Source organism: Triturus cristatus, chromosome 1_2, assembly GCF_964204655.1.
Source record: "Triturus cristatus chromosome 1_2, aTriCri1.1, whole genome shotgun sequence".
Taxonomy (NCBI): Eukaryota; Metazoa; Chordata; class Amphibia; order Caudata; family Salamandridae; genus Triturus; species Triturus cristatus.
This window is the reverse complement of record NC_140580.1, coordinates 576462323-576489350: the sequence shown is the minus strand read 5'-3', so window position 1 is coordinate 576489350 and position 27028 is coordinate 576462323. Positions and strand designations below refer to the sequence as shown.

Below are 27028 nucleotides of genomic sequence, written 5' to 3'. Positions count from 1 at the left end.
GGCCGTCTGTGGCGCCTGGTGGATGTTCAATGAAGTTACCTTAGAGGTTTTTGATCTTGAGGTGGAAATAGGTTCCAAGCTTGTCGCAGAGGTCTTGGGATGGGGTGATGTCTGTGGCTTCGGTCTATTGGTTGGTGAATTCTTGAATGACACTGGAAAGTTCCTTTGAGTTGGTGGAGTTGGCCAGGATTTTGTTGTGGATGAAGTTCCTCTTGGTGGCTCTGATCTGGTTGTGGTAGTCCGTCATGGCGTCCTTGTAGGTGGTGTGGTTTTCGGTTGTCTTGGTGTTTCTCAAGTTCTTTGTATGGGGCCCGCTCTGGGTTGGCTAGCTTCACTCCTTGAGGGGTGAGGTCAAGAACTCTGGACTATGCCTTTTTTTGTCTGGTTGTCGTGAATTGCGAGTGAGAGTGACACAGGGTTCTGCTTTAAGTCCTAATTTATATAATATCTATCTTACACCACTTGCCATACTTGTAGAGGCCTTGGGAACAAAAATAATTTCTTATGCTGATGGCACCCAGTTACTGTTTTCCTAGGGTAGGGATGCCGGGTTCTCCTGGCGGAAAGATCAGAACCTTCCTGACAGTTGTCTTCCAGTAGCTAACACACCATCAGCTCAAATGCAACTCAGAAAAGACTACGCTGCTTTTTTTTTACGTGAAGACCCCTGAGACTTGGCAGTCTTTTTGGCCTGTGGTACCCCCCTCCTCCAAGGCGTCAGGCTAATTCAATAAAGAATTTAGGCATCAAATTTGACGACTCTCTCTTTTTTTCACCTCAGATTAATATGGTGGTGGGGACTTGGTTTGGACTATTGCGTGTTTTAAAAAAGTTCTTACACTTTCTCTTTTCGCGGCCAGGATATAGGTCATACATACTTTAATAATATCAAGGAAATGCCTTGTATTTGGGTCTCTCACGTTATCTTACTAATAAACTGCAGGTGGCCCAAAACGCAGCAACTCTCACCCTTTTGGGCTTGCCTCTAAGAGCACGTGTCCACTCATGTGCAGGCTCTGCACTGGCTCCCTATAAAGTAGAAACATTTTTTTAAGACCCTTATCCTGGTGCATAGGGCCCTTCATCAGACGTGCGCAGGGTACCTCAGGGCAAGGATTAGTTTCTATGCTACCTCGAGGTGCCTTCGTTCAGTGATTGCTTTCTTGGCCAAAACTCCTAGGATTCAGCGTTCCAGGGCAGTAGGCAGGTCCTTCTTCTTTTTAGGGCGATCAACATGGAACAAACTGCCTCTTGAGTTATGGGCCATTACAACTACCTTTCAGTTTAGAAAGAAACTGAAAACGTGGATCTTTAATCAGGATTAACTGTTTTGGCCATATTGGAGTGTGACAGTAGAGGTGCGGAGCGCCAGGACACTCCTTGGAGTAACAGTACGCTATACAAGTGCCCTTTAATTCATTCATTCATTCACAGCCCTTTTGTCCCATTTTTACAATAGAAAACCAAAATGTTGCTACATTTTAGCTATTTTCTCGGTTTCCTCCAGGGAAATCTACAAAACCTGGGTACTTTTAGAATCCTCATGATTTAGAGGACAACAGGATGCAGATTTGTCCTGGATACGTTGTGTGTGTGGGTTGGGAAGGGGAGATATAAAAGGCCAAAGCTCAACATGCCAGAAACCTCAAACAAATGGCTCAGCACAAGGAGAGGAACACCCTCAGCAGCTGTTCTGGATTGTCGTGGTACCATAACCTATACAGAGAACTCCATTACCTGCCCAGGAGAGTGCTGTACGTCCGCACACCACATGAAATCTTTGGGATACTAATTATTTATTCGAGCCCCTTGGAAAGGCAGAGTCTAAGAGTCAGGCTTCTGACTTAGTCTCATGTATTCATCGGTTATCGAATATGCACAAAGTGAGAGAAAAACTTGAAAATAAGAATCTGTCTGAATTGGTCATTGAAGGGAAAGCTGCTGTTGATGGGGCAGCTCACAAAAGTGCAAACACTAGTGCAAGAACTGATTCATGATAAAAAAAACAGTCCTGTACTTTTTATTCGGGTAGAAGGCACTCTCATCATAACACTGACAAGAAGGCGTTGACTGATCACATTAAAAAAATTGTGGCCGATTCTGTTAAGCAGTCCACCACCTATGCCAGAGTCCCTCCAGGTTAGAAAATCATATCCTCTGCCTATTCTAGAGTTATCCTCAGAAGAGGTCAGCCAAGCTGAAATCATTGGTTCCATCCATTGAATCTTTGAGTCTGCTCACTCACCAGCTTTGCAAATAACGTCACGTGCTGATGACAATGTGGTTCAAGCAACATCCTTCTACTGAACCTGATGCTCCATATAATAAGAGTGCTGCAACTACACCAGCAGCACTGCCGCTGAATGAAACTACATAAAGAAAGTTGGTGTCCATGCAAGAAATTGTATTGGGAGATGATACGCCAAATGCTTAGGAAATGAGAGTGGTCTTCCCTCCATCTCTAGCTGAAATGCTAATGTCCAAAATTATTCAGCACTAAAGATGGATCCTTAAATGTTGCTGGGGCTATGACAGGTATATTAGCTAACCATGGTCATATATTTGGGTCATTGCTGCAATTTCTTATATTTGTGGCTTACAATGTTGATTATTTGTCGTCTGAATGGCAGCATAGCGCCAGGATACCCCTTCCAATGTAATAACCCACACTTTATGAAATAAATTATCTTTCTGAATGTTACACACCATGTCCAGTGATGCAAAAGGTGATGGGAAGAACACAAGCAACAAGCCCAACTACTGGCAACCTCTAACGCAGCACTCCAGCCCTTTTTTTGTGTGATGGATTGCTACTCCGAGCGACCGCCAGTGGCTAGACAAATCCCAAGCACTCTTCCCCACCCCTCCCGCGTGTACAAGAGGTGCAACCATATTTTCTCCAAAAAGATATAAAGGGATAACTGTGGTTAACATTACTGAGTTCTTTGGAAAAGAGTAACGTCAAATTTGGGGCCATATGAAGTAATTGGCACACCATATATTCCTTGTATTTCTTTGGAGGACTTTGTTACCCCAGGCCCTCTTGAAAGTTCATGGGACATCAACACAGTTGAGCAACATATGGATGAGCTCAATTGAAATGCTTAAATGGACAATGAAAATCCCTATCTGGATGCAGACAGGAATATCACTGTGATTAGCACTACGTTTATCGAGCTAGTTCTGGTCCTGATCAAATACATAATTTTAAATAGTGTGAACATTGTCAGATGCCATCAATTGACAGTTCTAAGGCATCTCATTATTGTTTAACGTATTTTTATCATGACTGATGTGATCAATCTGTGTATTATCTACAGGAGCCTGAAAATGTGAAGGTTTTAATCAAACAACATAAGACATCTACAGTCCAGAGTTGCTTGGATCACTTCTGGAACTGGAATCGTTTTCATGCAGTCCAGGGGGGGTCACACCAGCAACCTAAAGACCTATGCATAACTGACATTTCATTTTTGTTTGCTTTTCAAAATGCACTTCATCCAGTTTATCAAATGTGGGTACCCTGAAACCATGCAAAACCCATACATGTTAAGGCGACCTAGAGGAAGAAAAACATTACTTACTTTAACACTTGGTTTGCAACTTGTAGTGCACATTCTAGACTTTGGTGAATACAAATTACTCTTCTTTAGAGGAGGAGTTTTGATTCTGAGATGACTTGTGGTACCTCCCCTGAAACCCACAATGCACCACATATGGTGCGCCATTCCCACCAAGGATAAATATGCTAGTGTGTGTTATGTAGCAAAGTGAAAATCTGCGTGTTGAAAAGAGAGTTCCAATATACTCACATTTGGGGACTTGGACAAAGTGTATGTGAATCAACAGCACTACAAGCTGCAAGCCAAGTGTTAGAAGTAAAGTACCATTATCCTGGTGCAGCGTGTGTTGCTGTACATAACATGTTTGCTGTGCATAATCAAGGTGCTAGCTCAGGGACAGGGCATCTGAATAATGGCCCCTATGTTTACGTCTTTAAGAACACTGTAAGCAACACTTTTTTATGATGTAAATACATGGCACTAGTGCAGCGAAAGGGTTAAAGTGGAAAAGGAAACCTTCAGTGCAGTTGGGTTTGAGAATTGGAATAAATATCCTTGATACAGTTAAACACCTTTTGAATGGCACTGTCCTCGCTAATGTGTTCCACTCTGCTAGCAGCACACATCTCAACACAGACAACATCAGAAGCTTTAGTTCCAACACAGACCTTTAAGCAGTAGAAGAGGCCAGCCATTGTGGTCTCAGAAGGATAATCCAAGGTAACATAGCATTAATAACTCCTCCACTTCATCTGCTTACCATGGGGTAGCATTGACAGTTATCTGAAGGAGAGGTAAAAACCAACAAAATATAAAAAGAGTATTTTCCACTGTAAGGAGCAACTATGCTCTGCAGTTCAAAACATCATTTCTAAACATATCACCTTTCGGATACAGTCATTTCAGTTTTTTCTACCTTCCTTAGGAATTTTACGTGCGATGCTGACTAAAAGTGATTAAGCAAAGAGCAAGGCTACACACAAAGCAAAGTTTTATTTTTAGAAACCTCTTTTTAGAAATTTGAGGTTCACAGAATGAATTCAGGGCAGTCGTTAACTCGAGAACAATAACAAATTAGGGGGGGGCGAAAGTAAAGATAAAGGTGTGGCCTCCTAATCCAGTCATTTCCACAGGCTGAATGTATGCCAAAGGCCTGCAGGATGTGTATAATAGTGGTAATAATATTTATTTTTTTAATCTTATTTAATATCATTCTAATGCCATTTATTAGGCTGTTCATTACAGGATGCACCATTATTTATTTAAATAGTGCTCAGTTCTGATCAGGGTGTGCCGTGGAGGTATCCGGCACATCTTGAACCTGGATTAGTGTGACCAAGCATAGGCTTAGGAGGGTGAACGGTGTGGGTTGCAACGGACATCCCCTTCCACCATCACCTCTTCCAGTTCCCCACAACCTCTCTAGTTCTCGTATTCCATTATTCCCTGCCTAAATCTGACCACTGAATTGTCTTAGTGTCTCCCCTAAGGAGGAGGAGGAACACATTGTAGAGGAGAGGCAAGAGGATGAACGGAAAGAGGAAGAGCAAGCGTCTGAGTGTTGTTGGGCTATAGAGTCGGGGCAAGCAATCTGGGAGGCCCAAAGAATCTCGTAAGATATATTCCCGAGACGCATAGACTCGACTGTGGTGCTTAGCCAGAGGTTAATTTGCTGCTTGTCCGTATGTGGCAGAGACTGGGACAAAGGGAACAGAAATGCACCGTTTTGAGGGTATATATGAGCATTGGTGATGTTGGATTGTCCTCAGTCATGGGCAACTGCTCATGTTAACTGAATCTGTTCAATGTCCCTACAGTCTCTCCAACAGCATCATATTTAACTTGTTCTTCTTCCCTCATATTCTGCTTAACCTCTCTTGCCAGCGCATCCAGCTAAAGGAAGGAAAGGTTAAGGCCATAATTTTGTTGTAATTCCTCTGTTTGGCCTATTTAGTATCTGGAAAGGCTGTAGCGCCAAAAACATTCTCTCCACCACCAGCACTACTTTTGGGAGTCAGGAATTCTCTACCCTTCCAACCCCATTCTGCCCAGGACAAGAGTCACTCAACCCTCGGTTCTTACATAGACCCCAATGTCCCATGATAGCCATGCTCTAAGGTTCTCACAGGCCAACGTAACGTGTGTGTCCTTGTACCTCTATGGGTAGAGCGAACTCTCCTCCTAGGTTCACTCCAGTGCCAAGTATCAATACGTCTGTAGGTACCTGGCTGCCTGTAACCAGAACAAACATGAGCCTGCTTCTTTAATTTAGGTTGGACTTGTAGCTCTATTACACAAAGATAAACTGCAATCTAGTTATGAATCCACGGGGCAAACCCATACTTTCAGGCAGCCACCTAAACCAAGCCACTCTTTTGATAATGAGGATGTGCATCCAGTGCACAAAGACAGCTGCCAAATAATGGCAGACACGTTGGTTGACTTTCAAGTACTCCATACCTGCAGGTCTTACTTGGGTCTGACACAGTCTTCAGTATTGGACACTCTAAAACCATTATAGATTCTTTTGGAACTACAATTTGCATAATGGGTGGCTGTAATGCAGGCTATCCAGGCAGGTACCCTCTCTTATCTTCAATCCCTAAAATATTTACCTAGCAGATGCCTTTATTGCTGTATCTAGTACAGGATGTGGGTTGAAAGATCAATAGAGTCTAAAAAAACGTGATGTGCGACCTGCAGAGTTACTCACAACAGCCAACCAGTATAGGCGACACATTGTTTAGCTGGCAATTGTCCTTTCTATATTACATTGTTTTGACGCTATTACCCAAGACAAGATAAGAGGTGCACCCTCCGGGCTGCTCACACAAGACACTAAAACACTTCTACCCAAAAACCTAATTGCAAGCACAACAAACTTCCACCCAAGCAATATCCCATAATGAAGCTTGCTACCCATGTGATAATGTGCATTTGTGATGTGGGGTATGAAGTACTATACTATTACAATTGACGCAGTGGATAGAAAGCAGCTGACAAATTAACCTGCACCTTATGGCGAACTTTCAAAAACAACACACATTATTCTAGATTTTCTACATTGTTAACTGTGGTTACTAATTGGTATATGTATCCTTAATATGAGGTTCAAAGATGTAAGGCATAGGGAGTACAAAGGTGCTTGAATCCCCAGACAACATAGCAGATGACAATTACTGAGATACTCACCAAGCAGCAAGAATGCAGGTAGATAAAATAAATCAAGGAGTTCCTGAAAGTAAATTATTGGGAAGTTGTAGAACGTCTGTCTCTTCCAGTCCCCCCAGAGCCACTGTGACCAACGTAACTACTATATAGGAAGAGTACAATAAAAATGAGGTTCTAGCCCCTGTTATGGGGAACTGAGCGAGGAAGGAGGATAAAGAGGGAGAGAAGAGTGATAATGGGAGAGATAACTTATAAGCAGACATTTCAAAGTACTTGACAGATGTTCAGGAAAAAAATGAACAGAATCTTTTTTTGCAACGATGGGAGAGTGTAAGGCTTTGTGTTCCCACAGACCCCTGTCAAGCTGACACACTCTCTGAGTGTACATCATGAAATCACCTCCCCGAGGTATCCTGATGTTCCAGACTGGTATTGGCAGTGCTAACCCACTAGAAAATGCTCTTTAAACCTGTAGACCTGAAATGCAGAAAAATCTCTGTAGAAACACACAACCCACTCAGTCTGATATATTGGCATAATTTAATGAGCATGACAAAGTCCTAATTGAAGTCTGGGAAAAGGAAATTAAGAGCTTATTATGATGGCAAATAAAGAAGATAACAGAAGTTGAGCTTCAAAGGCAAGTGTGAACCAATCATCCCAAAACATTTTGTACCTAGTGGCTTGCAATGGGAACAAATTCTGATGAAAAACAATTTTGGCACTCTATATAGATTCTTTTGTTAAGCTCCTAAGCAAAGACACCTACTACACAAACCTCTAGAACTAAAATTGAAAATGGCAATCTTGCAATTGATCCCTTAATGTTTCAGCACTTATTTTCCATTCCAGTGTTAACTTGAATGCTAGCTTGAGTCGAAAAAGACTCATTTTCAATGTTCAAGAGATTGGACCAGACATACTTCAATTAAGTGACCTGAAGAGAGCCCACATCTATCAGTGGGAACCCACAAGGACTCTGTCCTTGTAGGATGTGCCAGGAGAAAGCTCACAGAGACCCTATGGGAAAAGGCAGAACTCAGGCAGTAGAACGCAAGGTGAACGTTTGTTCTTGATGCCTTTGGTGTGAAAACCACAACTTTGGCTCATTTCTGTGGAAGAGGAGAGGCCAGGTGGCCTTTCTAGAATTAGTTAATGTGACCTGCATATCACTAAATGTCAGAAGTGAGTGCTTAACTTATTGAGCCATTAACTCATCTCAATCATGCAAGGGCACAAGAAATTCTAATATTCAGGCAACATCAATGGCACATTTTGGTCATAGAGCGATCTTGATCTACCCTTATTTGGACAACGGGCTTCTGAAGGCAAACTCAAAGCAGAAGGTCCCTAAAACCTTCTAGACAGCAGTAACAGTTGTACAAAGTCTGGGTCTAGGCGGAGTCTTAAAGCATCTGAATCACCAGTGAAGACATTTCATATTTGTGAGCATTGATAAAGAAAGCTGTGTTAAAGTACAGAGAAACAGAATTCTATCCATAGGAAATGTCCTTCTGTGTACATCTAGTGGCTTGATACAAATCTGGTCTACTCAAATAACTGCCCACCTGTATTTTCGTAGCACCTAGCACAAAGCTGCAAGCGTGCAAAAAGAATGAGTCGGTGCTCAAGCAGTTGGAAAGACAAAGTGTCACTGTTGGCTGCACCTTTGCAATTATACCGGACATGCATAAAGGAAAACATGATAAGAGTAGTTCCATTTCATCTTCCGCCTCCATCGTAGACAATACTGATGGATGCCTCTCTAGTAGGTTGATGAGACAACCTTGGTGAAACTCATATTTATTTTGCATGGTCCCAAAAACAATTATTATATAAAAGAAATATACTGGAATTGAGAGCAGTTCTTAAAAACTTGTGTTTTAAAATCCTTCTGACCGTCACTGAAGAATAATAGAGTTGAGCTTTGCAAATTACTTGATGACGAAGTGCTACCTGAACAAACAGTAATGACCAAGTTGGAGGTCCCCACTGAAGAAAGAGCAGTCACTTGCTTGTTAAAAAAGAATGTATCCGTCATAACTCCAGGAAATGAAAAAGTAGATGCTCTCATTATAATTATCAGGAGTGATTGTGATGATAATTGTTTTCTACCAGTTTTCTTCTCTGAATACCCCTTGGCATTGGCAAAAAGAAAAAGCATCAAGACTTTACATCTGAGTAACATGAGCCAGGATCTAAGCAAAACACACTTTTGATGTTTAGTCAGTCATTTCTATATGCTTTTCCACAAATTAATGTGGACCAGAAGATGTTCCTCAAACTTGAGGCGCCAGCACAAAAATGATCCTGACTGGACTTGATAGTCATGGTTTACAATTTTCTTCCCCTATCAGAGCAACTAAACTGGAGATTGTGTAAAGTGGACCTGCGTTCCAAAGAATAGGATAGGATACTGCACCAGAGCCTGAAGTCATTGAACATGGCGGCTTTGCTGATGAATTCTTACAATTCACCCATTTTAAGTATTCCACAAGACTGCATGAACATGCTGTAAGAAGACAAGGTCTTCCATGCAAAAGATTCTTCGGCTTCTGCTCATTAAAGAGATGTATTGGATGACCTTATGAAGTCTAGTTTACAATTTTCTTCAATAATATTTGGCAGTAATACAGTGGTGAAAAAAATACCTTAGTTGGTGCTGACCTTTACACTGTTAAATTCATTAGAAAAGGCGGTCTGTAGACACTAATAAATGAGGGAAAAGGACTTGCATTATTTCCTTCCAAATCAAAAAACAGTCTGAGAAGAAATCGAAGATACATTTTGGCCAGTGAAGCAAAATAGTGCTTTGGGAATTACATGTTTGTAGCATGTGTTGCTGTAGATACACATCCCCTGCATACTCTTGCAATCTAGTGTTTGGCTTTGACATTTGCAAGTTATTTTTCTTCAAAGAAAGTCTCTCAAGTCATGGGGTGCACTATGACTCCACCCTTAGTTGGCAGTGTACCTGAGCCCAAACACTATGCTCAATTGTTTTTTTACTGCTATAGGGTTCAGAAGTGTCCCAGCAGGGCTCTGAGACTCGATGACTTCATCCCGTTCTTTCAGGTTCACACAGTGAAATTCAATACAGATATTTGGAAGAGCTTTCTTTATTTGTGCTCTATCTGGAGACCTCTTTGGAGACCCACCTTAGTCCAATAACTCCCACTGTGCCTCTCGTTTTTGCCACTCCTTTGTTGAGAATGCACACAGATTGAAGCAATCTGTGCCTTTCCAGAACTGTCCCCAATGCCACGCAAAGTACCTGTGGTCTGAATGACACGATGTTAGTAACCTCAGCCTCTCTACCCACCCTTTCCCCAACCATGATGACCCTGCATGCAAGGCCTGCCTCACCTTCTGTTTGAAAAAGATCCTCTGATACCAGAGAGAGAGGCGTTGGGCACATTAAAAAATGCAGCAGAAAACCTTCAAATAGAGTCGCCAACCTCTTTGGAGTACAAGCCCCGCTCAACATCGAGGAGGTTGGAGATGCCGGCCCTTTGGGCATTCCACCTCACCAACCGTCCAGAGGCAGTTTTCTATTTCAAGTCTGACCAGGTGGAAGGAGAGGAGGTTCCTTTGTCCTCTATGCCCACCGTTCCGCAAGCTATGACCTGCACCAGGACCATGAGTATGGTCCACACCAAGACTCACACTAAGCCTTTAAATAGGCCTGACGCAGCAGCATAGCACCACTCATGTGGGTGTTGGGCATCGAGCCCTGTATCCAAACTTTCACAGCCTTTAATGCCTCTGCTGCATATGGGCTCTGGTTGCTACTGACCAAAGACCTAAGAGCTCTTGCTCACTTTGAGGCAGAAGGTCCTTTCGATGCTTAGGCTATTGTCAAGTTCAAAGCCACCGTCGACTCCAACGCTGCAATCGGTGCTGAAGACTTCCAACTCCAACAACTCGAAGCAACCTATCCTACAAAGGCTCCAAAAGGAGCTGAAAGCAAGGCAGAAAAGACTACTCGTCCATCCCCAGATGCGGAAGAATTTGGAAAAACTACCTGCACCAAAGCCCTTAGCTATGCTGCCTTGGAAGAGAAGCTAACATTTGAGGAGGAGCGAGCTCCAGAACTAAAAAAAAAAACATAGGGACAGGTGGGCCCACCCTCTCTCCTACACTCCACCTCTTCCTTCACCACCGCCTCCTCCATCAACATCATCACCTTCTCGCTCACTACGCTACTGCTTCCACACTCATCAGAGGGATCCCAACATTCCTCTTACTGGCCTGCACTACCTTCTTCACTACCAACCTTATGAGGCACCATTTGACCTAGGACCTAGGACCCATAGACAGTATCCCTCGTGTTTAGGGAGCCAATACCAGCATCCTTATTAGATGCCACGCCTTGATCCGTATTTCTGGGTTCAGACTGGAGGTCCAGAAGGACACCGACGTTGCCAAATGTATCTGTGCCCTTCGACTCCTTCCAACAAGGGCCTCCTTTCGGAGACCACAGGCTAAAGCAGGCTCCAAGACCGCTTCACCCAATTTCAGCATCTTCATACCAGAGGCATCAGCACTCTTTCCATCAGCAGGTTGCTAGAGGGTGCACCAGGGTTACCTACAGGGGCAACAAAAATAGGAGTAGGGGTAGAGGTGGCGCCAGTAAAGAGGCCACCAGCTCCAAGCACTGACTCATCTTGCCTCCCCTTGAGCACACAACACCTGTTGAGGGGAGACTGCAGCATTTCCTTCACATCAGATCAGAGGGTGTTAGCAGTGGTTTGCTGTGGCTATTGCATAGAACTTCTCACACCCCCTTTCAACATCCCATCCCGCACCCACACCCTGAGAAGGGAACATTTCCTCCTCCTGCAAGAAGAGGTACAAGTGCTCCTTCAAATAGGTGCCAAAGAAACAGTGCCCCTTCACCATCTGGGCAAAGGAGCTTACTCTATTTCCTCATCCCCAAGAAGGATGACTCCCTCAGGCAGATCATGGACCTTAGGCCTCTCAATCGATGCATCCTTTCCAAACATTTCAACAAGGTAACCCTCCTAAAGGTCATACCTCTGCTGCAGCAAGATGACTACATGGCAGGGTTAGACCTCAAGGGCCCCTAAATTCATATTCCCATTCACCCCACCCACTGGCACAACCTTCATTTCGATTGCCAGCATTATTAATTCAAAGTATTTCCCTTCGGGTCCACCACACAGCTCCAGGGGTCTTTACAAAGTGCATAGGAGCTTTCCCTTCCTTGAAAATAGGCTTATCAGGATTAAAAGCAAGCATCCATGCCTAGCCCACACCCAAGCCACCATCTCCCTTCTCCACAGCCAGATCCAACTGGTACTGAACGTGGTCACAGGCAAATCCTTTTCCAATCCACTGAGTGTGTTGGCATTCCTACAGCTCTGACGTCTTTTCATTCCACTCATTAACTCAATCAAAACTTGTATGCTCTTCTTAGGCATGATGGCATCTTGTAGTGCCATAGAACCACATGGACCTGTCTATGTGAGTTGACTACAGGAATGTCTTTCAGCTCAAAGGTCACAAGATTAGGGTCACTGGGAAGATTGTGTTGGTGAATGCCAGCACCCATCGCTCTCTGCAGTAGTGGAACAGAAACAATCTGTTGCAGGGCAGGCCCTTCTTAGATCTGAATCTGCAAGTCGCCATCAAAACAGACTCCTCTCTGGACGGCGTGGGAGGCTCATTGACCATACAGGGAATGTGGGACCCTCAATAACAGATGCACCATATAAACAGCCTTGAGCTCTTTGCTATACAACTAGCTTTCAAATCCTTTGTTCTACTCATAAAGTCCAAAGTAGTTGTGATCAAAACAGAAAATATGACTACGATGTATTATCTCCAAAAATAGAGAGGTACTTCTTCTCTCCTCCTGTAGCGACTAATGCAGCAAACCTGACTTTGGGAACTCCGTCACCTCATACACCCCCTGGCGGAGTATCTTACAGGGGTGGACAGCTACTTGACCAACGTACTTTGCAAGATGCATCAACAAATCCACAAGTGGCACTCCATCCCCAAGTCCTTCTCCACCACTTCCAACATCAGGACACTCCACAAATAGACCTGTTTGTCACTCCCAGAAATGCAAAATGGCCAAACTTCGCCTTCAGATACCCACACCCACTGTGCATGGGCAATATACTATGGATGCATTGGTCAGGGATCTTTACTTACTCTGTTCTGCTTTTCCCACTCCTTCCACTTGTGCAGAAGATGAGGCAAACATCTCAAACCCTAATCGTCGTAGCCTCCATGTGGCCAGAAAACCCTGGTACTCCACACTCCTCAAGAGATCATTCTGCTCCACGAGAAGTTTCCCAACAAGGCCAGACCTTCTCACCTGAAACCAAGGGCAGATCAGACACCCAGCCTAGCTAATCAGTCTAGCGAACTGGCACCTATGGCCCTTGAATTCGGCTTCCTGCATCTTCCACAGGAGTGCATTGACCTATTACGTGAGTCCCACAGGCCTTCTACACAAGCTTGCAGGTACACAGGGACAGGGTTGTGCTCTCAAACGGCCCAAAGTTCCTCCCTAAAGTGGTTTCTCTCTTTCATCTCAACCAAACCATTGAGCGCCTAGTCTTCTTCCCTCAGATTCAGTAACAGAGAGAAAGCCCCCTCCACACCTTAGATGCCAAATGGGCTCTCATGTATAGCATTGACAGGATCAAGTCCTTTTGCCAACCAGCTCTTTGTTGCCTTTGCTAAACCTATAAGGGTCAACTTATTTGTAAGGCTGGTATCGCAATATAGTCAGATGCATCCACTTTTGCTATCACAAAGTCAAAAGAGCACTCTCTTTTTATCCCCTGGGAACACACTACACGCAAAAAAAGCAGCAATCCTAGCCTTTCTTGGCAATATCCCGGAACCTCCTATACGTAAAGCAGCTACTTGGTCAACTCCATGCACTTGTATTAGGAACTATTGTGTGTTTATCTAAGCCAAGCAGGAGTTGCCCAGGCAGTCTTAAAGACCTTATTTCAGATATCTACATCATCCACATGCTCGTCACTTCTTTTTTGGGGAAGGGTGGGGCTGCTTTACTGTCCATGCAGAGCATGTGCATTTACAGCAACACGTGATGTGAACGGAAAATTGCTTATCCTGTAAGCCTCTGTTTGTGGCATATTGTGCTGTATATTTTCATGCACCCACCCTCCTACCCAGAACCTGGAGTTGGTATCTACAGGAAATAAATAGTCTTACTATTTTAGGACCAATAGCCCAGGTGTTCTGAAAGGGGAATTGATTTTGATCCAATCCCATACTGTGTGCAATATGTCAAACCGTTACTCTCCTTGTTGATCTTCAAGGATTGTCCAAAATATCCAGCTCTTTTCTGTGGCTGTTCAGGACACTTACTTATTTGTGTTCACCCTGCAGAAACACTGTGCATGCCTCTGAGGAAATCCAGCACTATCTGTATAAAATGCTGCCATTCATTCTGAATGCTGCGTTTGTGTTCCATTCCCTTGAGTTGAGGCAGTCTCACTCGTCTCATCAGTTTGATGTGGGATGCTCACTGTATGTTTTTTTTAATAAGTTGATCAATTTCTTGTGGGACATACTAGATTTATCATTTCACTTAAACATATTTAGGATGGTGGGAGTTTTCCTTGGCCCTAAAACCTACTGGTTCTATCCAGGGGGTCATGTTTAACATGGGCAGCACCACAGCCCTCTTATATAGCAAGGAGACACACTCTCTTCCACAGCGCTGCGTGCTGAAACTTTGTGGCTACAACATCATACTTTGTATATACCAGCTGTCCAACCACACAATAGGAGTTAGCAATCCGAAGATGCACTGCTGTAGATGGAATCTACAATGAGTTGAAAGTCCTCACCTCCACCTACGTGGCCTTGGGTTCCCAACCATCTTCACCAAAATTGAGGTGTGAGCAGTTTGCCTCTTCGAGGGGCCGGGGCACCCGAATCCCTGGGGGTAGGTGTGATAAATTAAAGAGGGATGTTCATGTATGACTTGCTGCCTACGGATTATCATGCACTATTCTGTCATTCTAGTGGATCCAGCCTTTTCCCTCTTCATGTGCTGTTCTCAGGCAACAAATATCTACTGTCGAGGGAATAGATTTGCCTCCCCCAGACGTAGCCACTTGTGCCTAAAAAGCGAGATTCCTGCATTCTTCCTTATCATTTCTCACCTTCAGCTGCTTTTGCCCACTTGGACATACTGGTAGCTAAAAGGAAGTCCTCCCCCAGAGCACTTTACAGGAGCAAATGGCTAAGGTTATGTATTTGGGTCAAACCAATTGAACATCTGGCTATCAGACCTTATGCGGTCATCTGCAACCTCTTCTTAGCAGCTACTGATTATACATGTGACAGGTCTAATGCAGTTGGTTCCTCTTGTCCGTATCTGTACTTTAAATGTGAACGTGGTCCTCTTAAGATTAATATTAAAACATTTTCAACCCATTTCCTCTTGTTAGATAAAGCTCCTCTGCTTTCTAGTCACTATTATTCCTTTTCAACACATTCGCAAGCTTCAGGTTCTTGAGTCTTGGACTGTTATACAGTGTTCCATCGAGGAAAGGTGGTACTGTCTTATAACTGTCTTTTTACCAAATAGTTAAACAAATTCCAGTTGCATTACAGGCTCACTTTTTAACCTGTACAAGAGCTATGCATTTTACAGTTACATACCAGCTGTCAATTTTGGAGGGAACAGTGCTGGCTAAACTAGAAAAACAGCAACAGCGGACCTCCAGTGCCGCACCTCGTGCCAGTTCCTATATATGGAGATGCTGTGCAACAAACCCCTATGCCAGCTGTTGAGTGGCGCTACTGTGCTCCAGATCAAAAGACAATTTTAACAAGTGGGGGTGCGCAGCTTAAAAAGTCCAACAGGCCAAAGTAGATAGAAAAGTCACTTCTTTATTTGAAAATATTTCTTTTATAGCAAACATTCATATTAAATCATCCAGTGCTGGCTAACCTGTATATAATCACCATTGCTAAATGGATTGTATCCTGTATCTACTAGTAGTATATTCGACACAGGCTAGGTACTATGTCCAGAGTTCCAAGCCAACTCAACAGAACAAAGAAAGCTTTAGTGGGTCTGTAAAAGCATGTGTTGATGCCATATGTAGGTATCGCACTGTTAAGGCTTCCTCATGAAACAATGTAATATTTGATCAGGAGGTTGAGGAAGCTATGGCCAGAGGGACGAAAACATTTAGATGTCGCAAACCCTGCAATTCACTAAATCACAGGCTTTGCACCCGCTGAATGACGTAATGACCTGTTCTAAACCCATATAGCAAATGGGTAATAGATTACTTAATCGCTAATTTAGTTTAGAAATGCATTACGAATTGCTGTTTGGTAGGGGAATGTTTAGTGCATTTCTTCCAAATATAGATTCATTTGTAATGCAGTGTATCAGTATTTTTCAAACGAAATCGAGTCTCAAAACCTTGAAAAGCTAATGACTCATGAGTTGGAGTGGTAACCAATTTTTAAACGGGAAAGGGTCTCATTAGGATCCCTTCTCCTTTGGGAATGTAACAAAAAAAAAAGAAAAATCTGTTTGGGGGTGGGCTGTGGTTCAGGGACCCACTGTCCACCCTTATTCAAACATTTATTTTTATTTTGAAAGGTTTTTTTTTCCAGTTTCCATTAAGGAAAACGGCCTGCATTTAAACAATTAACAATTATGCACTTTATTGAAAATCGATCACAGGCATGGTGGTCTGCTAACCCTAGCAAACCATCTCTCTGACGGCATTCAATTGCAGGGGGGGGTCTCAATTTGTGACCTACCACATGCATATTGATGAGGCAGGTGAGATGGCGCCCCACTATCATTGGAAATTTTCTGAACTGACCTATTAGTACGTAGGTGGGTTTGCAAAATTCCACAATGGCCCAATTTGCGACCAGTGGTTAGTACCTCTGGCCCCTATTTCCTTGAACCTAAAGTGACTGATACAGTCTTGATAAATTTACCTCTCTAGGGACTCTGTTACTCCTAGTCTGTTGTCCCTCCCATTAATATTCTTCCACCAACTCCGTAGCCATTGAATGGAAACAGAATCTAAATTGGCTCCTTTTTCTAAAACGGGAACTTGGAAGTGAGCGTGCTCCCATCAGAAAAAGGTGTGTCAGAGTACAGTGACCAGCAGCATGTGTGGCACAGATTGCACAAAAATCAATTAAACTACTATAGATGAAGGCAGTGGTGCTGCAACTAGGTAGCTACAGGTGGTAATAGGAGGGAGGCTACGTAAGGGGAAAAATCAAGTCACAAAGAATGTCATTTTATCCTTTTCATAATTTATGCAACTCATGAAAAATGTGATTGAAAGTTTCTGAATTTTGTTAAGCACTAATCGTTATAAGAATTAAGTTGAAATGTGTGCTAGCTGTAGAAGGTACAAATGTATTTATAGAAATAATACCCAGGTTGAGGTTTATGGAAATTAAAAGTTACTTTCAATTATTTAATATATGTATTACAATTTATTTCAGATATCTGCTCCTCAAGAGAGATTATATTCGACATGGATTGGGTAAATATTGAGTAGTATCTTGAATCATTGGTATTGTAATAATAATGTTATAGCTGTTAGAATATTTATGCAAAGTTTTATTGTTTGTTTGAAGTTACAGAATACCTTACTATAATGGCATATATAGTAAGAATCTGTTGAGATATATTCCATATCATAGTAACTCAAACATTCTGCAGATGTTCCTTAATGGTTTAATATGTTGTAATTTCTCAAGGCCTGCAAGATCTTTTTTTCTCCTTCTGTACCATAAATGCCTTTCAAGGGCTGTACTTGTAATGGTGACCGAATGGTCATTATTGACTTTTTGCATCATTTCTGCCTGGTATCTGTGAGCGACCGAAGAGCATGTGTGGCGATGGCCACCTCTACCCTGAAGGGTAGGTTTGTAATGGGTGAAATATGTCAGGAGTGGAGGAGAGAGGAAAGCGCAGGGAAGCAGTACCTACTCCAGGTACATCTTCCATATTCTAGGTAAATGTGTACCTTCTGAGTAACCCATTCTTGTTGTTTAGATATGACTTAAAATTTGACCAAGGCTTGCAGCATACTATACAAAGTAGAAATACCTGCATTGGCCTAGATAGTCTCTAAGGATACATGTGGATTCAGCAATTATTATTACAGTGAGGCATAGCTCATGGATTTAGCAAGTATTATTACAGTGAGACATAGCTCATTGGATTCAGCAATTATTATTACAGTGAGGTATAGCTTACCCTTCCTATTCGGTAATTCCTTAAGGCATCTGAATATAGTGAATAAGAGAATGGACCAAATGTGAAAAGATGTATGTGCCAGCAGTGTCCTGGGGTTCAGGGCTCTAAAATGCACAGTGATTACCATCAGATATGAGAACATCTGATAGGAAAGGTATGTAGCATTTGGGTCTTGCCTGCATACTGCTTAGAATGAGCTTTGGGTCAGCCCATTGCTTATCATTGGTCAGATTTGTTGTCGGTGACATTCGCTTGCTTCATATTTAATAGCTTTCCTTTCTCTGTATTTGTTCCATGTCTGGGGCTTAGCTTCTTTACCATGTTTTTAAGTACGTGACTTGCATCTTTCCACCGTTAAGATTTAGGTAGACACTTTTTAATTTCCTTTCAGGTCTCCATAGGAGGAGGGCTTGTGTTTTTGTCCATTCTGCACTTTGTGCTGCTTCCCCTGTCCCTATGGTTTCCATGGTGCACTCCCACTCCTAGATTGTCTGTTGCTTCTTTTTTCTCCTCCTCCACCCCTCCCTCTGCTGGACAGCTTTTAAAAAAAATTTGTTATTAACCACCGTAGCATGGGTTCCTCCAATAGTCTATTATTTTCTCCCATTTTCTAACGTAAAAATGAAATTAAAATGATAGCAACACATTAAATACCACTAGAGATAAATAATCAACCCCTGAGGCCAATCAGGAGCTGAAGACCCTGCTGCGCTGAAGAATCAGTTGAACAGCCATTTCTCTGGTCCTTTCCTGAATTCAAGTAGCAAGGATGCTGTCCAAAGGTGACTGGGGGAGTTTGTTCCAGGATTTCACGGCGAGGTAGGAGATAAAACATCTTCCACAGTTGTTACGCCAGATACGGGGGTGTGAGCGAGGTAGAGTGAGGCGGAGCGTAGGTGTCTGGAGGGTTGGTGGAAGCCCAGGCGGTGGTTGATGCAAGCTGATCCCTGGTTGTGAAGGGCCTAGTAGGCGTGGGTCAACATCTTGAATTGATATCTCTTCTGGATGGGGAGCCTGTGGAGCTTACACAGATGACACTCAGCTCATCCTCTCTCTAAGAAAACCTGTCCACCACAATGACCAATTTCCACAGGTGCATGACAAGCATCAACGACTGGATGAGAGACAACTGCCTGAAACTTAACACAGACCCACGCCGACATCTGTGTAGGCTATGATGTTTAGTCCGTCGTTTCTAACAATGCAGACCAGAGGGGGTCATTTAGGTGTTGAACAGAGTAGGACTGAGGGACGAGCCTGGAGGGATGCCACAGATGATGTTCTTAGGTTCCGAGGTGAAAGGAGGTAGGTGAATTCTCTGGGTTCTGCCGGTAAGGAAAGAAGCGATCCATTTGAGGGCGTTTCCTTGGATTCTGATATGGTGAAGTGGGTGTTGGGATACAGTGTTCAAAGCTTCTGATAGGTCGAGGAGGATCAGGGCCACTGTGTCTCCACGGTCAAGAAGGGTTCTGATGTCCTCAGTTACTGCAAAAAAAGCTGCACTTTGCCTGTAAGGAACAACACTGCTCCCAGCATGTATCACAGTGATATTTGTATTCTAGTTCATAATTCTGGTCTCTAAGAAAGATTCTGAGCACACAGTCCCACCTTTCATCTGCTTTCTAACATAAACTTGTATTAAAAAAGTGAATGTTTCACATAAAGAGTTTTCTACATTTTTTTCCTTTCTTCGTAGATTTTACAGTTATAAACTCAAAAAGGGTTTTTTTGCCACAGATTTTGTTGGCCTGGGGTTTACTTTCTTTCCTAGAGATTTCTATGTGGGTCTAAGTGGATTGGCGTTTCTGTTTCGTAAAGATTGTCTAGTCATTTCTGGGTTTGGCATATAACAGCTCCTCCAAGTATGTTTGTAGACTTAAGATAGGCATTGAGACCAGGAAGCAAAAAGACTGTTTATTGGCCTCCTCACCTACCTACCTCCTTCTGACATACTCATTTCAATCTTGGCTATGTGCCGCGTGGGTACTTAAAGGGCCTGGCCTTTGACTAGACCCTATGCCCAACCTACAGTGCACTCCACGCTGGCTGTGCACAGCCTTCTGCCATACCCAGGGCACTATTTAAAACCCCACTCTTTTCAGTTTGTATATTTTTATGTTGGCAAAGCTGATACAGTTTTGAGCTGTTCCTGATGTCTTACGCAGAAGATAGAATCGTAGTGTCAGTGGAAGATTAAGTCGAAGCGGCAAAAAATGTGCTTGCTCATTTGCAGGCAGTAAAACAGATGTTGTGCATTAATGTGCTAAAATTGAACGGGGACAAAATGGAACTCTTATGTTTTAGGTACCCATCGATTGCACGCACTCCTAGTTAGTCGCCATAGGCTTTAGGAGACCACCAGCCCGGTACCATCCATAAAAGACATTAGGTTTCACGATCGATATTGAGCTGAGTATAAACAAACAAGTGAATTTGGTCCTAGCTTCCTGTTTTCTGCACCTGAGACTACTGCACATGCTTCCTAAACTGGCAAATACAGCTATAGTTCAGGCTCTGATTTTCTTGCAATGCTTTGCACCTAGGTCTTCTGGGTAAAACCATTCAATGAGTGAAAACCTTAGCAGCTAAATTAACAGGCTAGAAGAAATTTTATTCCATAGCTGCAACATTAAAGTAATTACATTGATTCCACAAAATTGAGTGGCTTAATAACATTAAGAAATGGCTATGTCATTTGGGGATTTCTGATCTGTGGGGTTTTTCCTCTAGCCTCCCACCTCCCCTCTAAGGAGAAGTCAAAGAGATCTACCGGTGTTGAGTTGGCCGTAGCACCGCTAATAATATAGCTGGGGGTTTGCTGACCCTAAAATGTATACCTGTAGTAAGCTTAAATGCGATCTTGAATTTATCACTGATCCCATTGATAGGAAGCTGTATATTCAGTTTAGGTCTGGAACCCTGCCCATGAGCACATTTACAGCTGAATGGATGTCCTCTATTGCACCATCCCCGACCTGCCCTGCCTACAACATCTCCAGGGAATCCATCACGCATGTCTTGTTCACCTACCATGTGTATGCACATGTTCGAGGCATATGAGCTGCAGATCGTACACTGTGCATAGATCGCCATCTGGTGTTGGGCTCGGATGCTTGCACCTTGTTGTCTTGGAAGAAGTCTTTTTGTAGTCACGAGATAGGTGACTCCTCCCTTGGGCATCAACTCCATCCTCAGATTGTTTTTTTCCGCCATTGGGTTCGGATGTAAATTTTGCGCTCCGGTTCGACAACTTATTTCCCAAACCATTTCGACACGCACACAATCTACGGTATTGTCTTAGATCGCGTGATCTTCGACGCGCATCTCAACTACTCGATTCTGGTCGTCGACACGGGCCGCTGGGCCTATCGATGCCATTCGGGCCTACAGCTCACGGAAAGGACTCCATTCAAAAAAATGCCCCCCGTGTGGAGCGAAATTCGCATACAGTGACCATCACAAGGTCTGTAACCTGTATCTCTCGCCTGAGCACGACGAGAACAATTGCCAGGCCTGCGCCTCCTTTCGATCCAAGAAAGCCTTCCGTGATAGCTGGGCCCGACGACCCATCATGACGCAGAGAGCAGCTCCGGTACTAGCGGACATCTTTGACGAAGGCCCCGATGTCCTAGAGGAAGATTCCGAGGATTTGGAAATCGTGTCCGAAGCAGACGACTCAGACGACCACATCACTCCTGGTCAACGAGTGACTACAACTGCCCCTACCCCAACCCGACCCGAAAAAAAGAAGGCCCTGGTCAAGACTTCGCCTGCTGGCCTCAGTCGCGACCGAAAACAAGCTTCAGAAGCCCCGCCCCCTGTCCGGGCTCCGAAGATAAAGGACAAGCCTTCCGGCAGCTCGGGACCGAGCAGACCGCATATCAGTGTCCCGCAGGCGCCTTCGGCAGTGAAGACGGGAGAACAAACTCCCAAAAAGAAGTCGGCACCGACCACCTCGATGCCGGAAGACAAACCACCGGATCCAAAGCCAAAGCCCTCGGAACCGAAAAAGATTTCCATCTCCATAGCCAAGCCAAAGGACTCCAAAGGGGAAGTAACAAGGGCGAACAACGCGATTTTTAACTTTGCCACGAAGATGGGTAAGCGCCCAATAGCGGCAATGATGAAAATATATCAGGCTAAAAAGTGTTGCCATTGCTAGCTATGGGAGTGAAATCTGGGGCTATGTATCAACTGAAGCTTTACAGGTGGCTGAGAATGTTTTTTTAAAACGTCTTTTAGGAGTGCCTAGTGGGACATCAAATCTGGTGGTACACGAAGAATTGGGGTTGCCATTTATAGGGGATACCTTGGCCATGCGTCAAATGTTGTTTTGGCTCAACTGTTGGCTAAACAAAGATCTAGCTCTCAATCACCAGATATTAAGAGAAATTTTGAGCCTCGACCATATGACACGCATGCCATGGTTAAAATACATTAAGGATTGCTTTGAAGAGCTGGGACGGCCAGACCTTTTTACAAATCCTGATTTTATTACATTGAAGGAAGTGGAATTTATAAAGTATACCTTCACTACCTTAAAAAGATTTGGCAGAAATGCCACAGAAATTGGAAAATCAAGTATCCGCAAACATATGGTGCTCAAAACATCCCCATCTATTGAGCCCTATCTTTTGTGGTCACTGTCATCTCATGTACGGTTTTTATTGGTCGGGTTTCGTTTAGATTATTTTCATTTGTTGCTTGCTTACCCAAAAGGGAGCTCTAGAGGTCAGGTGTTAGCATCCTGTGGCTGCGACGGAGTGTCTCCTCAGGATTTGCTACACTTTGTTTTTTTGTAAACTTTATGAAGTACCTCGGAGATATTTTTTAAGACCTCTTTTAAAAAAGTTGAATTTTGTCCAGGTCCGCCCAGCTCTTTTTTATTTTCATTTGTTGAAACCAGAATGTGTATCTTTTATAGTAGGCTTTCTGAGATCTTGATTGAGATCTAGGATCTGTATGGAGAGCTAGTAAATCTTTAATGTTGGGAAGCTCCCTTCCTTGTGTATATTTTCCGTGTGATTAATTTTTTGCACAAAATTTACATACTGCTGTTTTTTCTATAGGTTTAATTCCCCCTGTTTTTATTGTCATCTATTGTACTGTATGGAATTGTGTAACTTTTATGGTTTTAATTTTAAAGCCGAAGAAAGTATATTTTGATTTGATTTGACTCCAAACCACCTCCTAAGGCCTCGGAGCAGAAATCCAAACCCCGCTCGGACCCGAAGAAGTCGGCGCCGAAAGCGGTTACCGAAGAGGAGGAACTTTTTCGACCGGATCCTGTCGATCCCAAGCAGAAAAAACTCCATATGGACCCCAAAATAGGACATGTGGCTGCTGTTCCACTCAAGAAGAGGAAGCTGGACACACCAGACACTCCTGCAGTGCCTGTAAAGAAAAAAGACTGTGCCACTTCACCTATAAGACCCTCTTCTCCTGTTCTTCCTCCTGAGCCTGTTCTTCCTCCTAAACCTGTCTCTCCTCCACAACTTCCACCACAATCACCACTACAGGATGATGATAATGATGATTTAGGGGGTGGGGGACGCAACAATGACCCTTTCATTGACCCTGATGACGACACGGACACACCACAGGACGATTGGGACGATTACGATGACCTAATAGCTCCCCCAGACCTCCCTGAACCCAGCCATATCCAACAAAACCAGCCCCCCCAGATGATAATATTGGCTTTGGTCAGCTTGTTAATAGAGCTGCTGTCTACCATGGTTTCCACATGCATTCAGACCCTGCAGATGAGGATTTCCTTCTAGACACCTTTGAACAGTCACAGAAGACTGTCCAAATACCACCAATGCTAAAAGGGGTCATCAAACATGCCCCTGACATATTCAAAGACCCAGTGAGAGCTAGAATTCTCAATCCCAGGATTGACCAGAAATATAAACCTGCCCCGATGATTCCATCTATATCAATAGGCAGCTACCCTTGGACTCACTAGTGGTAACTAACGCTAGGAAACGTGCCAACTCTCAAACCTCCGGTGACGCACGACCTCCGGATAAAAAATCAAAGTTATTAGATGCCTTTGGCAAGAGAGTTGCTGCCCAAGCAGCCAATCACTGGTGCATAGCCAACACCCAAGCATTACTGGCTAGGTATGATAGGACTCACTATGCCCGGCTAGAAACCCTATTACAACATTTTCCTGATCAGTACAAAACTCAGGCAAATGACTTACTTCAAGAGGGCAAATTAATAACCAACGCCTCAATCAAGTGTGCCCTTGATGCAGCTGACACAGCCTCTAGGTCAATTAACACTAGTGTGCTACTCAGACGACATGCCTGGATACGCATTTCAGTCTTTAAACAGGAGGTACAGTCAACTATCCTCAACCAGCCGTTCAATTGGGAACAACTTTTTGGACCGGCTGTAGACACCACTCTAGAAAAGATGAAAAAGGACACGGTGACTGCCAAATCCATGGGAGCCTTACAGTCTCCATCCACACGTGGTACCTTTCGTCGCTCCTTTTATAGAGGAGCATCCAAAAACATTGGAACAGAGACCGCCTCCTCTTCTTAAAAAATCACCACGCAAACACCCCCCCCAACAGAGGATATTTTAGAGGCAGATACAGAGGAAATAACAACAAAGGGAAAGGCCGAGGTAACAACACCACCCGCCCTCCCCCACTAATAAACCGTGACTTCCCTCCACTCCCTCCAGACCATTCCACCCCAGTCGGGGGAAGACTTTCACAGTTCCTACCTGTCTGGGACTCCCATCACAACAGACAAGTGGGTAAGACAAATTATCCAGTATGGTTACTGCCTGGAACTTACAGCAACCCCACCCACCATACCACCCAAACAGCGCCCAATGTCCACAGAACACCTTACACTCTTAAAACAAGAGGTTCTCTCACTGCTTCAAAAACACGCAATAGAACCAGTTCCCTTACAGCATCAAGGAACAGAGGTTTACTCACTATATGTCCTAATCCCCAAGAAGGACGGGACTCTAAGACCAATACTCGACCCAGACCCCTCAATCTCTATATACAGTCAGATCATTTTCATATGATCACTCTCCAACAGGTCCTCCCACTGCTGCAACAAGGCGACTTCCTTGCCACATTAGATCTCAAGGACGCCTACTTCCACATTTCCATACATCCTGCTCACAGGAAGTATCTAAGGTTCATAGTGGACGGGCAACACTATCAGTTCAAAGTCCTTCCATTCGGGGTGACCACCGCACCCAGAGTGTTCACAAAATGCCTTGCGGTGGTAACAACACACTTAAGAAGACAACAAATCCATGTCTTTCCATATCTCGACGACTGGCTAATAAAGGCCAAGTCATTCAACCAGTGTGTTCATCACACTCATCAAACCATCCAACTGCTACACGACTTGGGATTCACAGTAAACTACACTAAGTCACATCTTCATCCCTCTCATATACATCAGTATCTGGGGCCACACTAGACACCTCCAGAGCTCTGGCATATCCCATTCCAGCCAGTATACAAGCCCTAATCACCAAATTTCAACCACAGCACTCCCTTCCAGCAAGGGTATTCATGCAACTCATAGGAATGATGGCCTCTTGTATCTTTATCGCACATCATGCAAGACTTCAGATGCGCCCCTTACAGGAATGCCTAGCACGTCAGTGGAACCAGGCTCAGGGACAACTTACAGATCTGGTGTTGGTGGACAGCCACACACATCGCTCTCTGCAGTGGTGGAACGCACTAAACCTGTCCAAAGGGCGGCCTTTCCTCAAACCGGTTCCACAGATAGTGCTAACAGCAGACGCATCACTCAACGGTTGGGGAGCCCATTTCCTAAAACATACAATTCAAGGCAAATGGACCACTCGACAGAAAGTGCTCCATATCAATCACCTGGAATTACTAGCAGTATTTCTAGCATTAAAATCATTCCAAGTACATCTACAGAACAAGACTGTCCTAGTCTGGACGGACAACATGACAGCCATGTATTACATATAGAAACAAGGAGCCACACATTCTTTGCAGCTGTCCCAGCTCGCACAAAACATTTGGAGATGGGCCATTCCACAAAACATATACCTGCTTGCAGAACATCTTCCAGGAGTTCAGAATCAGATTGCGGATCTGCTAAGTCGGCAGACACAGCAGATACACGAATGGGAGCTTCATCCCCAAGTTCTTCAACTATGTTTCCAACTGTGTGGTCAACCAGACATAGATCTGTTCGCCACACACGCAAATGCAAAATGCCCAACCTTCGCTGCCAGGTTTCCAAACCCGTTGTCCAAAGGCAATGCGATATGGATGAACTGGTCAGGCAGATTTGAGTATGTTTTTCCGCCACTCCCACTGATTCCCCTAGCAGTGCGTAAGTTCAGACGGCAGTCTCTCAAGATGATCCTAGTGGCTCCCAAATGGGCACGCCAACCGTGGTTCACAACACTGCTGGAACTATCAGTAGTTCCACACCAAAAACTACGCCTCTCCCCAACATTGCTAACGCAGAACCATGGAGAGATAAGGCACCTCGATCCAGGTCAACTGAATCTAGCAATCTGGCTCCTGAAGTCCTAGAGTTCGGTTATCTTAACCTTCCGCCGGACTGTATGAACATCATTAAAGAAGCCAGACGCCCTACTACTAGAGCTTGCTATGCTGCAAAATGGAAAAGATTTGTCATCTACTGCACTAACAATCATATTGATCCGCTGGATGCTTCCATCCAGGATATCATTTGCTACCTGCTACACTTGCAAATATGTGATTTAGCATATTCATCCATACGATTACATCTAGCAGCACTTGCTGCTTATTTACAAAATAGACAACACTTGTCACTATTTAGAGTACCTGCAATTAAGGCCTTTATGGAGGGCCTTGAAAGAATAATTCCTTCCAGATTGCCACCCTCTCTGGTGTGGAATTTAAATATTGTTGTTACCAGGCTCATGGGTCCCCGATTTGAACCTCCACAACAATGTGAACTTCAATTCCTCACATGGAAAGTAGCTTTCCTTGTCGCAA

At 43.8% G+C, this 27028-nt stretch overlaps 1 protein-coding gene across 1 annotated transcript in view; it reads left to right on the top strand.

Moving 5' to 3' along the window:
- ACTR1A (actin related protein 1A) overlaps nucleotides 1–27028 on the top strand; it is a 249474-nt gene that overhangs the window by 182071 nt on the left and 40375 nt on the right. The window contains exon 10 of the mRNA XM_085606531.1: nucleotides 17247–17287. Within this exon, the coding sequence (XP_085462657.1) occupies nucleotides 17247–17287 (41 nt within the window). The remainder of the gene's footprint in view (nucleotides 1–17246; nucleotides 17288–27028) is intronic.